General features: G+C 45.5%; 2 protein-coding genes across 4 annotated transcripts in view; both read left to right on the top strand.

The window, feature by feature from the left end:
• CRAMP1 (cramped chromatin regulator 1) overlaps positions 1-2,627 on the top strand; it is a 39,893-nt gene extending 37,266 nt beyond the window's left edge. For both annotated transcript variants that reach the window (XM_088523001.1, XM_088523000.1), the window contains exons 20-21: positions 595-740; positions 2,449-2,627. In XM_088523001.1, the coding sequence (XP_088379127.1) occupies positions 595-740; positions 2,449-2,616 (314 nt within the window). In that variant the 3' untranslated portion in view covers positions 2,617-2,627. The remainder of the gene's footprint in view (positions 1-594; positions 741-2,448) is intronic.
• A 5,571-nt stretch (positions 2,628-8,198) lies between these two features.
• JPT2 (Jupiter microtubule associated homolog 2) lies at positions 8,199-14,843 on the top strand. 2 transcript variants are annotated; one of them, XM_088523065.1, is made up of 5 exons: positions 8,199-8,315; positions 11,538-11,686; positions 12,165-12,307; positions 13,827-13,872; positions 14,496-14,843. In XM_088523065.1, exons 1-5 carry the CDS (start codon positions 8,272-8,274, stop codon positions 14,678-14,680), a joined length of 567 nt encoding a protein of 188 aa, XP_088379191.1. In that variant the 5' UTR covers positions 8,199-8,271; the 3' UTR covers positions 14,681-14,843. The 2 variants fall into 2 exon arrangements, with proteins under 2 accessions (XP_088379191.1, XP_088379192.1); XM_088523066.1 differs by having other exon boundaries at positions 13,827-13,893; positions 14,520-14,843.
• Positions 14,844-17,218: the final 2,375 nt, after the last annotated feature.

Genomic DNA, 17,218 nt, shown 5'->3' with positions numbered 1-17,218 from the left:
ACTGCAACAAAAGAACTTTTCCCTTTCCAAAAAAATTGTTTATTAGAAGTGAACCTTTTGAAAAATAGGACATTTAGCAGGATCTTTGTAGAATTTTTCCTGTGTTTCTTGCTTTTGTTTTGTGATAGCTTTGTCTTGAATGTATTTGCTCTTTCTTTACAAATCTTTTGCTGAAATTATCCTATTGCTAGATTGGGGCAAGAGCCTATACCCTGGGGCACGTAATTCCTTGGCACTTCTTTGTAGTCTGCTTGGAGCCTGACTCATGAGTTAGGCTGAGACGTTTTGGCTGTTCTGCCAAAGCAGAAAGATGCCCTTGGCTCTGCTGTGGGATCACAGGCTTCACTCTGTGCTGTGAGCATGGTCTCAAAGAGATGAGATCACTGGGTTTGTCTGGGGGTTTTGTGAGTTAACACTTGATGGTGCCAGTGAAATGGGGGTCTCTGTGCCCTGAACGGAAGGTGTTCTTGTTCTAACTTTCAGGGGAGAGCAGAAACAGATAGTTACCCTTCATTTTCTGATCCCCTGTCATCCTTGGCCTCTCAGTTACAAACAGTGAGTGCAGTGACTTACTGGGGTGCCTGTTCTTTACAGCAAGTTTCATCTCCCCTGAGAAGGGACGAAAAATGCTGCCCACTCCTGTTGGCAGCGCGAGCGGCACCTCCTTGCTCGGCCCCAGCCTCCTGGATGGAAACTCCCGGGACTCTTTTGTGTCACGCTCCCTGGCAGATGTAGCAGAGGTACGTCACTACGTTACATTCATCCGGGCTTCTTTTTTAGTGCAGTGCTCTTGCATATTATTTATCGTATGGCACTGTGAGGAGGAGCCGAGGGTACTGGCTTGTTCAGACGGAGAGGAGAAGGCTTCAGAGGGTGAAGGGGAGCCTCACAGATGGCTTCAAGTTGCACCAGGGGGAGGTTCAGGTTGGTATTGGGAAAAATTTCTGCACAGAAAGAGTGGTGAAGCATCGGAACAGGCTGCCCAGGGGAGTGGTGATGTCCCTATCCCTGGCAGCGTCAAGAACCGTGTAGATGAGGTACTTGGGGACATGGTTCAGCAGGCAGGTGGTGACGAGTTTAGGGATAGGATGATCTTGAATGAACTTGATGATCTTGAAGGTCTTTCCAACCACAGTGATCTATGATGCTGTGATAGCAGCTTTCCAGTGCCTCCAGGGAAGTCATCAGGAAGGTTCAGGCCCGCACAGGGCTATTTGAGGGGAGGAAGAGAGGCAATGTGTGTAAGCTGAAACGAGGGAGGTCTGACTCAGCACAAGGGAAAACTGCTTTATTTGAGGTTGGATTAGAGACCTCTTAAACTCCTTTGTAACCTTAAATTACCCCATAATTTACACATAATTTAACATCAGGTTACATGGTAACTCCATGGGGGCTGTGCCCTGAGGAAGGGAAAAGTCGTTATTCCTCCTTTGTCCTTTGGACACTGGGAAGGAAGTTGTATAGACACCTTGCAACTGGAGGCTGCAGCAGATCAACGCTGATGTGATGTGGCCTTGGCAGCGTCAGCCTTCGTGCCCAGCTCTGCTTCCAGCATTAAATAGGAAGAGTGCTAACTTTTAGTGGCAAGAAACTGGCAAGCAGTAGGTGTGTTAATTAAAGAAGCATAGGATAATCTTTTTGTGTGGATTTTATGTGATAGTGCAGCCCTTGAGCTAGCAAACTGCCTGTCCAGGAAGATGGGATGAGGCACCATCTTAGGCACAGCCAAGCAGCTGCTATTTTGTTGCTGTTGTGGCCAGTGTGGGTTTGTGTGGGAGTCAGCAGAGGAAGCAAGTCTCGTTTACAAATAGCTTAACGAAGGGAGAGTTTTGAAAGAGTTTAATTGTCCTTGCTTGCGTAGATTTTGTTTTTTACGGCTATATAGCTTGTCTTGCACCCTCTCTTATTGTCCTGCTGAAAAAAGTTTTCACAGAGTCACAGAATGGTTGAGGTTGGAAGGAACCTCTGGAGATCATCTAGTCCCGCCCCCTGCTCCAGCAGGGACACCCAAAGCACGGGTCACAGGGTGGCATCCAGGTGGGTTTGAAGATCTCCAGAGAAGGAGCCTCCACAGCCTCTCTGGGCAGCCTGTGCCAGGGCTCTGGCACCCTCACATGGAGATGGAACTTCCTGTGTTTTAGTTTGTACCCATAGCCTCTTGTTCTGTCACTGGCCACCACTGAGAGGAGTTTGGCCTCATCCTCTTTATATCCTCTCTTCAGGTATTTGGACACATTGATGAGATTTTTCAAACACAGTTTCGTACATAAGAGGCAGTCCCAAATTAGGGAATAGTGGCAGTGATGTGTGGATGAGGCCCGATCAGACTCCTAGTGTCTTCAGGGGGGCTCCCATTAGGCCATAGATAGAAGCCCTTCTCTCTGTCAGCTAAAGCAACGTGAATCTGCACTGACGTGCGGCTGCTCTTTCCTCTCACCTCTGTTCCAGGTGGTGGATTCCCAGCTGGCTTGCATGATGAATGAGAACAGCATAGACTACATCTCCCGTTTCAATGACCTTGCCCAGGAGCTGTCCATCCCCGAGCCGCCCCGCAGGGAGGTTCTGTTCGACGGCAGCGCCGGCAGCGGCCCCCCCATCGGCGACCTCTCGCAGTGAGCGCGGGAGAGCGGCCGCCCGCGGAGAGCCCGCGGCTGCGCTGGAGCCCGGGCGCTGGAGCAGAGCCAGGGCGGAGGGGGGGAAGCAGCGAAGGCTCCTTCTGAAAGAGCAGCATCGTCTTCAGGGTCTGATAAGTACTTGCAAGTCCTGGGATGTGCAATATGCTGGAAACAACGAAACAGGGAATAGTGGGATAGGAAATGGTGTCCCCTGCATCAGTGATGTGAGGTGGTGGGTTTAGGGGACGGTGCTGGGCTTGTACTGTGCAATGGCCAAGGAAGAAGTGGCTCAAGCAAGAAAGGGTCTTGCCAGAAGCTCCACTACAGGAATTGCATTTTGCGCAGCAATCCAGGCACCGTGATTTGGGATTCACATTGAAGTTGTGGAGGGTGAGGGGTGGGGGTTGGGTACGGAAGGTGTTTTTCATCTAGAAACGCCCCAGTTGGCACCGGTTTGATGAATCAGTCAAAGTGAGGTTTTCTTGCGCTCTCTTCAAAGGCGCTGTGACTCTGCCATGCTCCATGTTTATGCACCCTTCCTTTTCTTGGCCACGTCTTGTTCTCTGAGCATTCCTGCAGGGACACGTACCTGCTCCCTTGGCTTGCGGGGAGCTCTGATTCACCCTACCCCCAGCTTGCATGAAACCCTGGGCAGCTTCCTCTCGTTCCGAGCCCCACCTCATGTCACGATCCTCACTCTCCTGGCTGCACTCATCCTCGCCGTCTGTAAGGGAGACTCATCATCACATTTCACTGTTTTCCCACTGGTGGGGGAGTGTTTTCCTGCTTTCCCTGAGGGATGTTTGCTTTTTCCATTAGGAAGCACTGCAGAAGAGCTCTTACAGGAACTGCTAGGAAAGCTTGGTCGTAATTTGTCTTGGCTTTGCTGGAAACAACCTGTATATATTGCCATCTTTCTCCACAAAAATGCGAGATGCAGTATCTCCTGGAAGAGGAAATAGGAAAGAATATTGTAATGTATAGATACAAATATTATTTTAACGCTAAAATTGTTGAAGCCTGTCTTGTGTCATTAAAAAAAAAAAAAGGCTTAATCCCCTAGTCCCTCCTTGTTTCTTCCCTCTCCCGCTAATTCCAGGTGCTCTGTTGTACCTCAGGGCATCATTTCTCATTGTAGTCACTTCTGGGCACTGATGGATCTGGCACCCCCTCTGGGAAATCCCTATGCATTTAATGGTAGTGTTTTAATACCTAAAGACCCAGATCTCGATTTCAGCAGAGTCAAAGGAGTCTAAAGTTACTTTCTCTATGGCTGATTTTCTTTTGTTTCTGTCTTTATAACTCAGGAGCCTTTTCCTATTTCCTTTCCTACCAATCTTGAGAGAGGATATTTCTGCTGTGCCCCTTTTCTAAGCACTGCTCTGCTTCTCCAGTAAGAGGATGTCCCTGGGCTGTTTTAGGTAGCTCTGAACCTAGCCAAGGGGCTAGTCCTGTATAAACCTCAACTTTCTGTAAGAGCTGTTTGTTAACAAATAACCACAAGTTCTCCGTCTCTTAGGCTGTTATCAGGGGTTCATTTTCCCGACTTGCACTATACTCGGTGGATGTAGTTCTACCTGCCTTTAGCTACTTTACAAAGCTTTTGACTGGGAGTTTCGTGTAACCTTGCTCCCAGTGCACTGACTGGGCTCACTCATTTCCCAGTCACTTTACCCTGCTTGCGTAGATTTTGTTTTTTACGGCTATATAGCTTGTCTTGTACCCTCTCTCATTAGGGGAAAACGTTATGCTTTTCTGATGCTTCTTTTCTGCACTCCAGAGTTTATTGGCTTCACTGTGCAGGTAGTGGGATTTGGAAGACATTCCTGGGATTTGTTCTGTAAGGACCCCCTGCAAGGTTACTCTGTTCAGAATCAAGCCTGTATCACTAGCAAGAAAACAGTCTGTAACAGAAAGGAGAATTGTCATTCCTATGGGTTAGCTTTCTGTTCCTGCTGCATGTCATGGGGGTCTTCAGTTCTTCTCTCATTATTTCGCTGTTATCCTTGTTGAGCCGTGTTGCAGTTTTCAGGAGATCATGTAAACCTAGAAGAAAAGAACTTGAAGGCTGTCAGGAGATGAGTATTAAGTGTATCATTTTTATAGTTCGTGCTTGGTATGACAAGTCGAAACTTTCAGGTTTTTCTTAGAGCTGCGATCTGTTTTGGTTCGGCCTTTCCCAGAGTGATTCCTCTTGGTTTTGGCTACTGCCCTTCGCAATGCTGTTTATCCTGTGTACTGTACCTCCCAAATTCTTCCAGCTTTCAGGACACACAGAGAGGATCTGGCTGTCGCTGTGGCCATGGAGTACAGGACATGCAGGAGGAGATGTCATATACTCTAATCAAGTACTGACAAAAAGTCTGAACTGGTTTTCTTAAGAAAGATGAGGCTCGTGCTCTGCGGTGTGTTCCATGCCCCAGCAAACATTGCCATCCTCTGCCCAGGCTGGCAGCCGGGTGGCCGTCCTGCGGCCCCGGAGCGCGGGTGCTCCGGCACAGGCGCTGCTGCGTGGCCGGACGCTTCACCCGGACACGGGGGAGTTTCTGCCGTGCGATACGGGGAGCTGAGCGGCCGCCCCACCGCCGGGGACCGAGGGTGCTGTAGAGCGGGTGGCACTAGAGCGGCTATTTTTAGTGATGCCCATGAGATCAGGAGATTTTAATACCCCGAACCTTGGCAAGGGGACTTGCACGAGGTTAAAAGTGGAAACGACCACGGGACTCGTTCAGCACTCAAAACTTTGTGATTAAAACTGTGTTTAGCATCAGTTTCTTAAAAATTCTTATTATAAAACAGATTTTGAAAATGCGTTTCTTGTTTCTTTCACTGAATTCTCTTATCAGCTTCCTGTCTCTCCAGCCTTGCAGCCTTCCTCTATTTGGCTTCTGATTTCAGAAACACAAAAGGCAAACTGCATTTCAGTAACAAAGCCCATTCAGAAAAAGTTACTCTTATCAGGGAAAAACTGAAAACAACTTAAATCATTGTAAAAATTTTGAATTGATGCAGAGTTTGTTATCCTTATTATGTGAAAAGTCACCTCAGAACCCTTTTGACTCCACCACTTGCAGATGGCAGGTTGGTGTGCTTCACTTCATCATCATCATCATCATCATCTGTGTGGCTAAGACTGCCAAGTGATAAATTAATATCTTAGGGGTTTGGGTTTTTTTTGGTTTTGCCTTTTTTAATAAAGTGTAAAACTTAAAAATAATAATAATAATAATTTCAGTTTCACCAACTGAAATAACAAGATCTACTTCTGTAGTCACATCAGCTTATCCCAAGCAGATACCTACCAAGCAAGTTGATACTGAAATGCAGGCAGGATTGTGTCTAAGGAAAATAAAACTTTATCTTCAGAGCTGCCTGAGGCACTGAAAAGCAGTTGGAGAGGACAAATGGACACTAACAACCTGGTCTGCACTTCTGATGTTCGTTGCTCTAAGACTTGTTCCTGGTTTTAGGTTTTGCTGGGTTTATTTTGAAGCCTCTTGCCCTGTGCTGGTTTAGTGACCATGTCTGTGATAAGGAAGTTCTGAGGAGCTCCCTGTGGAGAAAGGCAGAAAAGTTGGTGGTCGTCGTGATCGTGGTGTGGGTGAAAAGCAGTGCCCCGTGCTGCGGGTTGGATCTGCCGCTGTGGTCGTGCGCGCTGGGTTGGTTGTCTGCTGCGGGTTGCATCCCGATGAAGCGCACAGTTCGTTTTATCCCTTATCGCTAAATCTACTAAGCATAGGAATATTGTTTTTAATGTGGCATCGTTTTGCCTTTTCTTGACACCCTTCTTTATATTTCTAAATTCAGTTAAATAGCTTGGATCGAATCTAAAGAGTTTAATCTACTGACTCCATGGATGCCGGAGTGGAAATTTAAGTTGCATTTTATTTTGTACACTCGGACTTCGGATGCATTTATAAGGAAAGTACTGCACTTTTTTTAACCTTTTCAAACCTTTGAATCTCTTAATTTCACAGCAATTTGTAAATGTTAACTAAGTGAAACCTTGGCAAGCACTACGGCAATAAGTTATCATTAATTACTGAAACATGATAACTGCTTTAGAGCTTATGGTTCTGGCAGCAAAGTTTAATGCTGTTTCTCTTAATAATAGTTAAGCCATATCATCTGAGGTTTCTGGCTTGTTTGAGATGTGAATTTGTTTTATAGATTATAAATATACCTATATAGTGTATGTATAAAGCAGAATGCCTGTCCTTACTGATTATTTTTTGTACCATATTGTAAATTATATTATTTATTCTTTACCAATTTTGGAAAAAGGTGTTTTGGTTATTTAATATAATATACAAAAGCTGTTAAACTTCCTCTGTTTAAATTTCCAATTCAACTTGTAAAGCTGTTTTTATTCTTGTGCATAAATACATACTAATACTTGGTTTAACTTATGTCCCGTGTATTATTTGCAGTTCCTGCCTTATCACATTTTCCATTTAACTTTTTATTTGTGTAGCTCTGACCTCAGGAGCATCAAGGGGATCAACACTTGTCCTTAATTAAGACTCTTTTTGAGGGGAAATTCTGTTTTTTGGTAAGCTTGGTGGCACAATTTCCATCAACTTAATAATCGCAGAATTTCCATTGTATTCCTCATGGTGAGAAAATGGTGGCTTTTTTTGTTGTTTCTCCTTACACCTTTCCGTCCCAGCAGCGTCCCCCACCTCCGAGTTTAGGAACTGGGTCGGACCAGCAGCCTGGCCGTGTTGAAGCTCCTCTCCCGCAGGAGCCCCCGGCTGCACCAGCCTGCGGCAAAGGAAACGCCTGCCCTCATCTTCCCCCGGCACCGCCTCGTTCATCACATTACAGACCGTGGAGTCTTACTTCCCTTACACTGCTTCTAGGGAAAAAATGTAGCACCATTCCATGCTAAGCAGTAGTAAATGAAGGAGGACGAAGATATTTAGTTGTGAGTAGAAGTATCATTAATCTCAGACTGCAGATGTATCTAGCTGGAAAACTTAATTCTGTATTCACTTTAACTAAAAATACGAATTCCAAGTAAGCTAGTTAAGCCATGCAAAATCCCTCATTTTGAACACTCTCACACTGAATTTAGATTACCATAACTTGATATTGTTTTTGCAATAAACCATATCAAAGTAAAGATACTTCGATTCCGACTGAGAATATCCATTCTCGGGCAGGATTACTCCCATCAAATCCAAAGGAACAACGTGCACTTTTTCGTTGCAAACTTGCAACCCTTTCGTTGTCCAAGGAGCCTACCCGAGGGTCTCATCGGTTTTAAGGAGCGTTTTCGCGGCGCGCACAGCGGGAGGCGCCGCCGCCGCCCCTCACACCCGAGCCGCGCGCGCTCCGGCCGCGTTACCTGCCCCTTGCGACAACGCCCGCCCCTCGCCCGTCCCACCCGAGCTCTCAGCCAATGGCGCAGCAGCTCCCCCTAACGGACAGGCCGCTCTCCCAATGGAAAGGCGGCTAGATGTGTGGCAGAGAAAGCGGGCAGGCGGGACGCGAGGTGGCGACTGCCGCCCATAGGCTGTTCGGCGTGACGGGCGCGCGGCTCAGCCAATGGCGGGGCGGGGGCGGGCTAGCTCCCTGCGGTCGGGGCGGCTGAGGAGAGCGCCGCGCGGGCAGCGCAGCCGAGCCGAGCCCGCCGCCTCCCGCCGCCGCCACCATGTTCCAGGGCCCCGAGAGCGACGCGGCCAAGCCGAGCTCCAGGTGCCGCGGCGGGGCGAGGAGCGTGGGGAGCCGCGGCGCTTTGTTCAGGGCCGCGGCGGGAGGCAAGGAGCGATGGGGGGGCCGGGCCTCGCGGCGGGGCCGCGCTGGGCGGCCCTGCCTCCCTCCGCCGCCGTTCGAGGCCGGGCGGGCTCGGGGAGGCGCTCGGGTCGGGGCTCCGCTCCCGGGCCGGGTCGCGGCGGCTCCGCGGGGTCCCGCGGGGCTGGGCCCTGCTGGCGAGCCGGGCTGGGCAGCAGCGGGGCTTGGCCGCACGGGTTTCCTTTTGTCGCCCAAAGCTCTTCCTGCTCGGTCTCCCAGCGCAGGTTTGTTTGCTGATAAGGGAAATCTCTTTGCCGTTCTTGAGGTGACAAAGTCCTTTGTATTAGGCTTGTTTCTTAATTCAAAATCCCCAACAACCACTAAAAGCCGTAGAAGTGGGGGGGGGGGGGAGGTGGAACATGACTAATACTGAACCTTCATAATTCAGGCAAAATCATTTACAATGAATAATAAACACGTGCTGTGCCCTTTTTCAGTTACTGCAACGCAGGGATATTGCTGGTAAGAATAAATAATGTTAAAAATACTCTAAATAGAAGCCACGATTTAACCACCCAGTGAGTTGACTCTTCAGTCATCCAGTCACTGTGTACAGTGATAGGGAATAAATACTTTGCTGGGTTAAATTAGACCCAGTTAATTTTAATTTGGTTTACACAAAGTAAATTTGTAATTTGGGTTTAATTTGGGTTACACAAAGAGGGAGCAGGAGCAAGGGGAAAGGGGGAGAAAGGAGGAGAAGGGACAGCAAGGTAGAGGGGTGGAAGTAGCAGGGGGAAGAGGGATGGGGACCAGGGAGGGAAAGGGGAGCACAGGATTGACAGAGAGCTGGAGGGAGGAGGCTGGGAGAAAGAGCTGGAAGAGCAGGGTCCAGTGAGGGAGATGGAGTGTAGGAGACGGAGTTAAAGAGCTTCAGAGGATCCCCATGACAAGGAGAGGATTCAGCTTCCCTAGATAGAAGACACAAAAACCCTCGGTGTATGTAAATCTATATAATGCCCATCCAAAGTTAAATGGCGTTATATGCAAAACGCCCTCGTGCACTGCTGGAGCAGCCCAGGTTGGCTGATCTGGTTCATCATGCTGTAGCAGTCCGTGTATCTTATTGCTGGGGCAGTAGACCCGCAGGTCGTGCTCCCGTCTAGGACGAGGGAAGTTGGGAGCACAGGGAGTCGGCGGTGCTTCCCGGCCCTGCGGTGAGGCCAGCCGGCGCACACAGCCCTGTCGCCTCCGCTGTCATAAGAGGAAGAGCCGATTGCTCAACTTCCCGATTTGCTTTTTGTAGTTCTGATGAATGATTTAATTGCCTGGCTTTGCATTAGTTAGCATTTTATAGACCCGCTGTCGTTACTTCAAGGAGTTCAGTTCTGGCAGATTATTTGGGAGGTTCCTGGCGACTAGAGGCTCCGGAAACCAAGGAGACAAATCCACTTAGTGTGTGTGCGGATTCCAGGCGCGTTCCTTTGGGTGATGTGTGCAGAAACTGCCCGGTATCGTGCTGCTCCCAAAGTGCCTCTCAAACATCTCAACTTGTGTCTCCAGCTTCTTGTAGCAGTGGGGTTGTATTGACACTGAGCTGAAAAAGTGAGGATGACATAAGATTAAGCCTCAGTGTTACATTTCTCTTGATATTTAAGTTCAGCTGAGTAATCAACATTTTTAATCTTAAATGAAGCTTCTCTGGTTTTTTTTTCCTTACAACAGGTCTTAAATCTAAGAATCTACTTGCAAAAACTAGAAGCAATTTGTTTCTTATGATTGTTTTCCTTAAACTAAAAAAACCCACAAATTTAGTTCCTCTGTTGTTTCCACCTATGTTTCTGGCACGTGTTAAAAAGGATGGTAACTGTGAGGAATCTATGCTAAAAAACTCCATCTGCACAGACTGCTGTTTCTCTTCCTTTCAGTCATTTTGTTGGTATTCCTAGATTAACTCAATGAAGAGTAAAAACATAAAAAAGAGTGCCCGAAGTCAGAAATTGCTTTCAGGATGTGAGGACACTAGCAGAGCTACTTTCTGAACAATCCCTTCTCAAAATGCTCTGATTTGTTTGCTCTTTCCTTTTCTCTTCCATCTCCAAAATTTAAATATTCCAATTACCTTTTTTTTTTTTACCCTCAAAATAAAGGAGCTAATTAAATAACCATCTGTGCAGGGGGCTGTTGTTTGGTTTGGTTTCGTCAACGTCAGGCTTCTGCTCCTCTAGAGCAGGATGATGATCTTGCAGCTTATAAATGTGCTTTTGGGACTAAAACTAAGGTTAGTTTAGGGTCCAGATTAGGGGGGTCGGCTTAGGAAAGGCGTAACTCTGCTCAGCTGCACTTGTGGGCAGTTGGTCAAAAAGTAGATGGGACTTTGAAGTTTGTATCTGATATATCAGCATTCATCCCTTCCTCATGTTTTTCTGGTTCCTTTCAGAATAGGACCTGAAGGCTGCTGACTAAGGCATAGGTGGTAGCTGTAGACTCAAGGGCAAGACTAACTTAGTAGGTTTTCAAGAAGTTGGCCTAATGCTATTACATCCTCCATTCTTATTAGGATCCATTTGATATATATCTGTTGAAGATATAGTCTGTAGTCTTAATGCATCTTAACCACTAAGCATTTGGCTTCTTGGTGGTTCCACCTTTTCATCCTAAACTCTACAGCAACTAATAAGGTGTTAACTGATTGAAACTAGCAGATTTTTAGTGTTTGGCACCTTCTGGCTGCATTGTTTGCTTTTATTTAGAAGCCACTGGTTTTGAATCACTGATGCTAAATAAAGTATGTGAGGTTTAGCAAAAAGTCTGATGCTGTAATGATTATTTTTAAAATACTAACCTGAGTCATAGGTCTTGTTTTATCTGTGGTGTTGCAGAAGCAGCAGGAGATTAACTGTTTGTTCTGAGGGTTTTGTTATGCTGTAACTGTTTCAAGTAATCCTAGATAATGTGGTGGTCAAGTGTACTGACAAGGAAACTGGCAATATTTATGTTAAGCTTGGAAACACCGAGTTAGGAATCTTTTGAAAAGTAGATAGTTCATAGACTTAAAATCACCTTAGGTATGTTCCAGTTGGAGTATTTCATTGTAATGTACAGGAAGGGATATGATAGAGAGGCTGAATGCTCTAGATTTTCAAATAAATTTTAATTTCTTGCTTCTCTCATTTTACCTTGTAGGGTATTGAAACCCCCTGGAGGTGGTTCTAGTAATCTCTTTGGCAATGCAGAAGAAGTTTCTTCTTCCAGCAGGCCACACCGGATGGCATCTAATATCTTTGGAGCATCTGAAGAACCTCAGAACATTCCAAAAAGAACAAACCCGCCAGGTAAGAGCAGCCACCTTGCTCAGGGTGACAGGCCCCTGAGTTGCAGAACAGTGCTGGTTTGTGCCTGTACAACAATCTGTCTTTTCTAAATTACATTTTGCAAACTTGACTGCTTGGGCACTAAATCTCTTGACACTTTTGAGGATGTTTGCGAGTGAGCTGCATGTTCATAGACATTTAGCACTTCATCTTGGTCTAAGTTTTCCCTTGTATTGAAATGTAGGAAATTATGAAAAAAACTGCTTCCATTTCTAGAGTTCTGTCATAAGTTAGCTGCAGTGCATGAAATACAGCTGTGAATTTCAGATCCTCTAGTGAATTCTTGTTGCAAAGGATTTCAAGATGTATCTTCAGACAAGCAGAAGTAAGTCTGTAGGCAGTAGGGTCGTGGAAGTCTTCAGATGTTCTTTATTTATTTATTGTTGTTGTAGGGTAGTAAAACTAAGTAATCTAGAACAAAAATCTTACCACCTTGCAGGGGGTAAAGAGAGTGGCATTTTCGAGGATCCCAGTGCGGCACAGCCTCGACCACGTGTAAATCCACCTGGTGGGAAGACCAGTGATATCTTCGGGTCTCCAGTATCTACCAGTGTTGTGCGAGCACATCCAAACAAGCCGAAGGTATTTGTACTTTTTTCCACTGTCAAATGAAACTAGCAGTTCAATGAATCATCATACAGTCTTGTCAGCGACGCAACGCCTGTGATCCTTTTAAGACAAGGAGCTTCAATTATGCATATTGTAATTTCAAACTAGACAGTGTTATTCCTGGCCTCTTTTTTTGCCAGCTTGTTATCAGCTTTCAGTGAGCTCCATCGTCTGCAACAAAACTATTAATTATGTTGTGGCTATGTAAGAATAATGAAGGCCAAAGGGCTTCAGCGCCAAGTACAGCTGTAGGTCTTGACTCACAGCCAGGCGGCATTTAGAATTGTCGTCCTCAGCAGGAAGGAGATACCTCTTTGTTCTGCAGTTCAGCAGAGGAGATCTGACACCTGCTCAGTGAGTTACAATCACAAATCAGTCAGTGAGTTACAATCACAAAAGTGTGTGAATTGGCTGTCCTCTTCATGTGTCTAATACGTGTATCCCCATTCCACAGGAAAGCACATTAGCAAGAGATTAAAGTGATCAGCAGTGAAAAAGCTCATTTAAAGATCAGCCTTGAGTTTCAGGTGCAGCATGTGCTTGGATTTATGAGGTCAGATACAAGCATTTGTCACTGTATCAGGTTTTATCTGTCAGTCTTAGAGCCTAGCTGTATAAAATTTAGAGGTGAGTGTAGCTATTTCTCTCCCTCTCTTTTTCTTTTTTTAAACAGAAAGAAAGGTTGCCAATTATTTGTTTATAAGTGCCCTATATCTGTCGTGTAAGCTGCTGCCTTGCACTAAATACATACTATTAAGTGAGTAGCTCCAATGTTGACAACGTTCCTTATGTGTCAAGAACTTCCAAAACTTAGCATCAGTGGCCTCTTTCAGCAGACTTTAATTTCAAAAGAAGTAGCAGCCTCTTTTCTTCTGGGATTTTAGGGTAAAGCTGTTAGTCCATTTTGACTCCTTTTCTCTCCCTTTTTTTCCCGCATTTGAGGGTGCTAATATTGTTCTTTTGCCTATTTTTTGGCAGATTCTAGAATGTTTTGGGGGATTCAAGTCTTGACAGAAACAAAAGACTCCAGGAGCTAGGTTTTGGGGAAGTGCTGCTTTTAGAGTTAGGAAAGGATTTGTCTTTGTTTTATATTTCTTTCTTGGCTGATCCCTGTTTAAGTGTCTTGCTTTTCTTTTTTTTTAATGTAACATCTTAGTTCCTCGGTGCTCCTGGCTAGACAGAAGACAACACTTTGGAAATTCCAATGAATTTAGCAAGAATAATTGTAAATGCAGAGATAGAAAGAGAGATTGCCTATTTGCAACAACTACTGCAAGTTGAATTTCATGAGTGGAAAAAGATGCAAACTTTTCTGAAGCACTGCAATGTGTTTCTGACAATTAATTAGGATGACTAGAAAAAAATGGTCTTAAAAGGCTTCTGATTGCTCAAAACCAAAAGTTTTAAGCCATTAGATCAGAAACAAAGCAAGACCTGGAGGACTTTATGACAAAATTGTGAAATACTAAGAAAGTTTTTGGTTTTATTGCAGGATCACATTGTCTTGAAGGAAGATGAAACACCAAAGAAGCTAGAAGGTGAGCAAGAGAAACCCTTTTCTCTGCTGTTTTTTGAGATGTTAGCTAAGGAGGAGTTTGTGCTTCCTCTTAAAAATATAAGACTTTTATTAAGACTTAAATAAGCCTTAGCTGATGTTTAGGATAATGTAACTGAATGAATTTTTGACTAAGCAAAACTTACAGTTTGAATTCTGGGAAAACAGTTCCCTTACGTTGATAGATGGATGGGTGGACTCTGTGTAAACAGAAAAACCACCTGTCATATTGCACCTTTCTCCCTTGCCACCTCCTTCAAATGTGCAATTTTGACCTGCAGTATTTTGTAAGCACCAAATAGCTGACTTCAGTACAGTGCACACTGCTCTACTTGCTAGTGTTGAAAGAGCGATGGCAGCATTGCCCTTGAGCTCGTATGACAGCAGTAACAGGCACACTGCATCTCCCAGTTGTCAGGAGGTGCCAAAGCATCACTGAATGTGCGGGTTTCTCAAGGAGGGGAAACGGAGAACAAGAGAAGTGAGATTCGTGCTTGTGCCCTTCAGCCTTTCAGGAAAATGAACAGGCTCTGAGAAAGTATTTTTAATGTGCTGTGAATGTAAGATGTAGCACTAGAGTGTAACAAGTTTTTCTTTTTAATTCAGCTACAGAAAACAACAAATCTCAACTGGAAAGTGGAGGCGAGAAAAAAGATGTGGGTAAAGAGGAGCGACTCAAGGAAGCAGAACCCAAGCTAGACAATCATGAGCCCAGATTAGGGCCAAGGCCGCGCTCGCACAACAAAGTTCTCAATCCCCCTGGGGGGAAATCCAGCATTGCCTTCTACTAGGGACAGCTGTTCACTAACTGAGTCTGCACAGAAACTCTTGTCTGTGGTTGTGAGGTCAGTTTAGAGACTATTGCTTGTGGACAGATTCTTCTTAAGGCAGATGTATGAGGGTTATGCCAAAGTGTGTAGAAAGGATAACCTGATGATTTGGGGAGGGAGGGCTTTGGGGGAAAGAGGGGCATGTGGAAGACTCTTGAGGATCAGGCTGCCTGGGTGGGTTATGAAGAGGGACGTTAGTGTAATGTTGTGGGAAAAAAAATGCTGCTTTGTCGTGAGTTCATCAGACTTAGGTTTGTAGCTAGCTAGTGGCTCGGGATGCCCTTGTTGAGTCAGGCTTTTCCGTGCGTTCCGTGTGTAAAATGTTGTGAGTGGGTAGGGACCTGGAGGCCAGGTTGGAAATAGTCTTAAGTGCAGCATAGGCCGTGTTCTAGGCAAAATAACACAGCTTCTCAGTGCGAGTTGATTTGCAGTCACTTTAATGTAAATATGTTCTGCTGGGACAAGTAGTGACATTGTGTTTTTGAGCATCTTTAGTCTTTGGTTCTTTTCCTCCTTCCTTCCTCCTCCAGAGTACGTGATTGCTGAAATAAGGACAAAACACTTTGAAAATTTCTTTTATACTGTCAGAAGCCATCATGTATTAGTGAACATTTTGGTGTTCCTCTCCTATTCACAGACCTTTCTGCTGCCTTCAGTCATCTGCCAATCAGTCTGATAGACCATTTCACGTAGGTGCTTCTAGAAGACTTATTTAAAAGTCCTGGTTGAGTGCTTGGAGATTTCTTGGTAATGATTTGGGTGCAAACAGAGCTTTATGGTTGTCTTTGAATAGAAGCAACTTTATCCAGTTACCATGGAGAATGAACGGAGGTGTCTAGTTAGCTTTGACCCACTGTATGAAAATGCCTTAGCTTCTGCAGGAGCTTTTCCTTGGTGCCCTGCAGAAACCAGGACTGACTGTCTTCACCACAGTGCAATTTTTTGTTTGTTCGTCTGTGCTGACTCCGTTAGTGAATTCTTGCGTCTTTAGTCGGCCTTACGTTTGCCTTTGACTGCCTCAGACTTTGGTTGGTGAGGGGCGAGAGCAACTCGGATTATCCCCAAGCCACGGCTGTAGCTGTTTGGAGACGTTCTGTAGACTATCCTGGTCACACAAAGATTTTTAGCAATACAGACCTTTTGGGCATGCTGGTGCTGGCTCCCTTAAATCATGTTTGGAAGATGTGCGTATAGTTTTTCATAAACTATGTGTTGGGGAGGGTTGCTCCGACATTCACTCTCTGAATGGACTTTCTGAGCGTATTGAGCTCTGATACTTGAATGTTAACATTAGCTGCTCAGACTGCTCAATGTATTCAATGGTGACTTTTTAAATCTAACATACCAAAATGGGAGTAGTTCAAGTACACCAAAGAACAAGTGGCCTTATCCGTATGTATTCACTGCTTCTCTAGCCCAAGCTCCCTAAAATCGTTCCTGTTTAGAGGGAACTGTGGCTGGGCCAGGTGCTGATCATCCTTTGAGTGCAGAGCTTGCCTGGCTGCTCTGCTTGGCCCCTGGCAGGTGCCTTCACGAGGACCTTGCTGCCTTCTCGATGTGTGAAAATATTTTGTGGCAGCAGGAGGGGTAGGAATGTCCCTGGAAAGCAGAAATGTCAATGCCTTTGTACCTTTCAGATAGACGTGGAGCTCCCTGTTATTTGTACCCCAGGAGAATATCCCGACTGCAGCCCCATACTGGAGTTACGTTGCTTCCCAATATGTGTTTCCTACCAGCCATTCTCGAGTCTCACACCTGGCTGAGTCCCAGAGGTTTCTGTCTTTCAACTGTGTTTCGGTGCTGACAGGGTTTTAAGAGGTAACCAGATAGACAAGTCAAGAATGTGTTTGTTGAAGAGTTTAGCTGTTATTAGTACTACGATGCTCACTTTAGACTTGGCTTCATTTAGGACCTTAAACATTAGGTAGAAATGCTGATGTGCATTGGCTACAGTGCCTGTCTTCTGAACAGCAACTTCCAGCTGGGCCTTAAATTAGCTAAACTGTGTTCATTTTCTTGTATATCCTTCTTCAGAATCAAAACCCATGCTTTCAACTCATCAAGCAAGTTTGGTAAGAACACTTCTTTTCCCTAAACAAGGGGCAGAAGGGGATTGGAAATCAACTGATAAATCATGAACTTGTCAATAAACCTCTGTATTTTGTTACTCCACCACGTGCTGTATACGCCTGTGTGTTATTAACAAATCCGTAGCCTATTTCATCAGAAAAACACTGGTGAATTTTGTTATGTGCAATCTAGATGGGCGACCTGCTTGAGGCAGCTCAGGAGATGAGCGCCTGCCATCCATCCCTGGAGAGAGTGAAGGGACGGGAGGAAGGGCAGGCTCTTCTGGTCCACGTGCCGGTGGCGTTTGTGGGTCATGTTCTGCTTTGCTTTGCACAGCGCAGGGATGCTCTTATTACGCTCTTCAGTCTTATTACAGTTTTTACACACTTACACATTCAAATACTTTTATTTAAAGTCACCTCCAAAGGA

This window comes from Tinamus guttatus, unplaced genomic scaffold (assembly GCF_059628265.1).
Source record: "Tinamus guttatus ecotype Peru unplaced genomic scaffold, ASM5962826v1 Tinamus_guttatus_pri_ptg000172l, whole genome shotgun sequence".
Lineage (NCBI taxonomy): Eukaryota > Metazoa > Chordata > Aves > Tinamiformes > Tinamidae > Tinamus > Tinamus guttatus.
The sequence above is the reverse complement of the archived record's forward strand: the minus strand, read 5'-3'. Positions and strand labels throughout refer to the sequence as shown.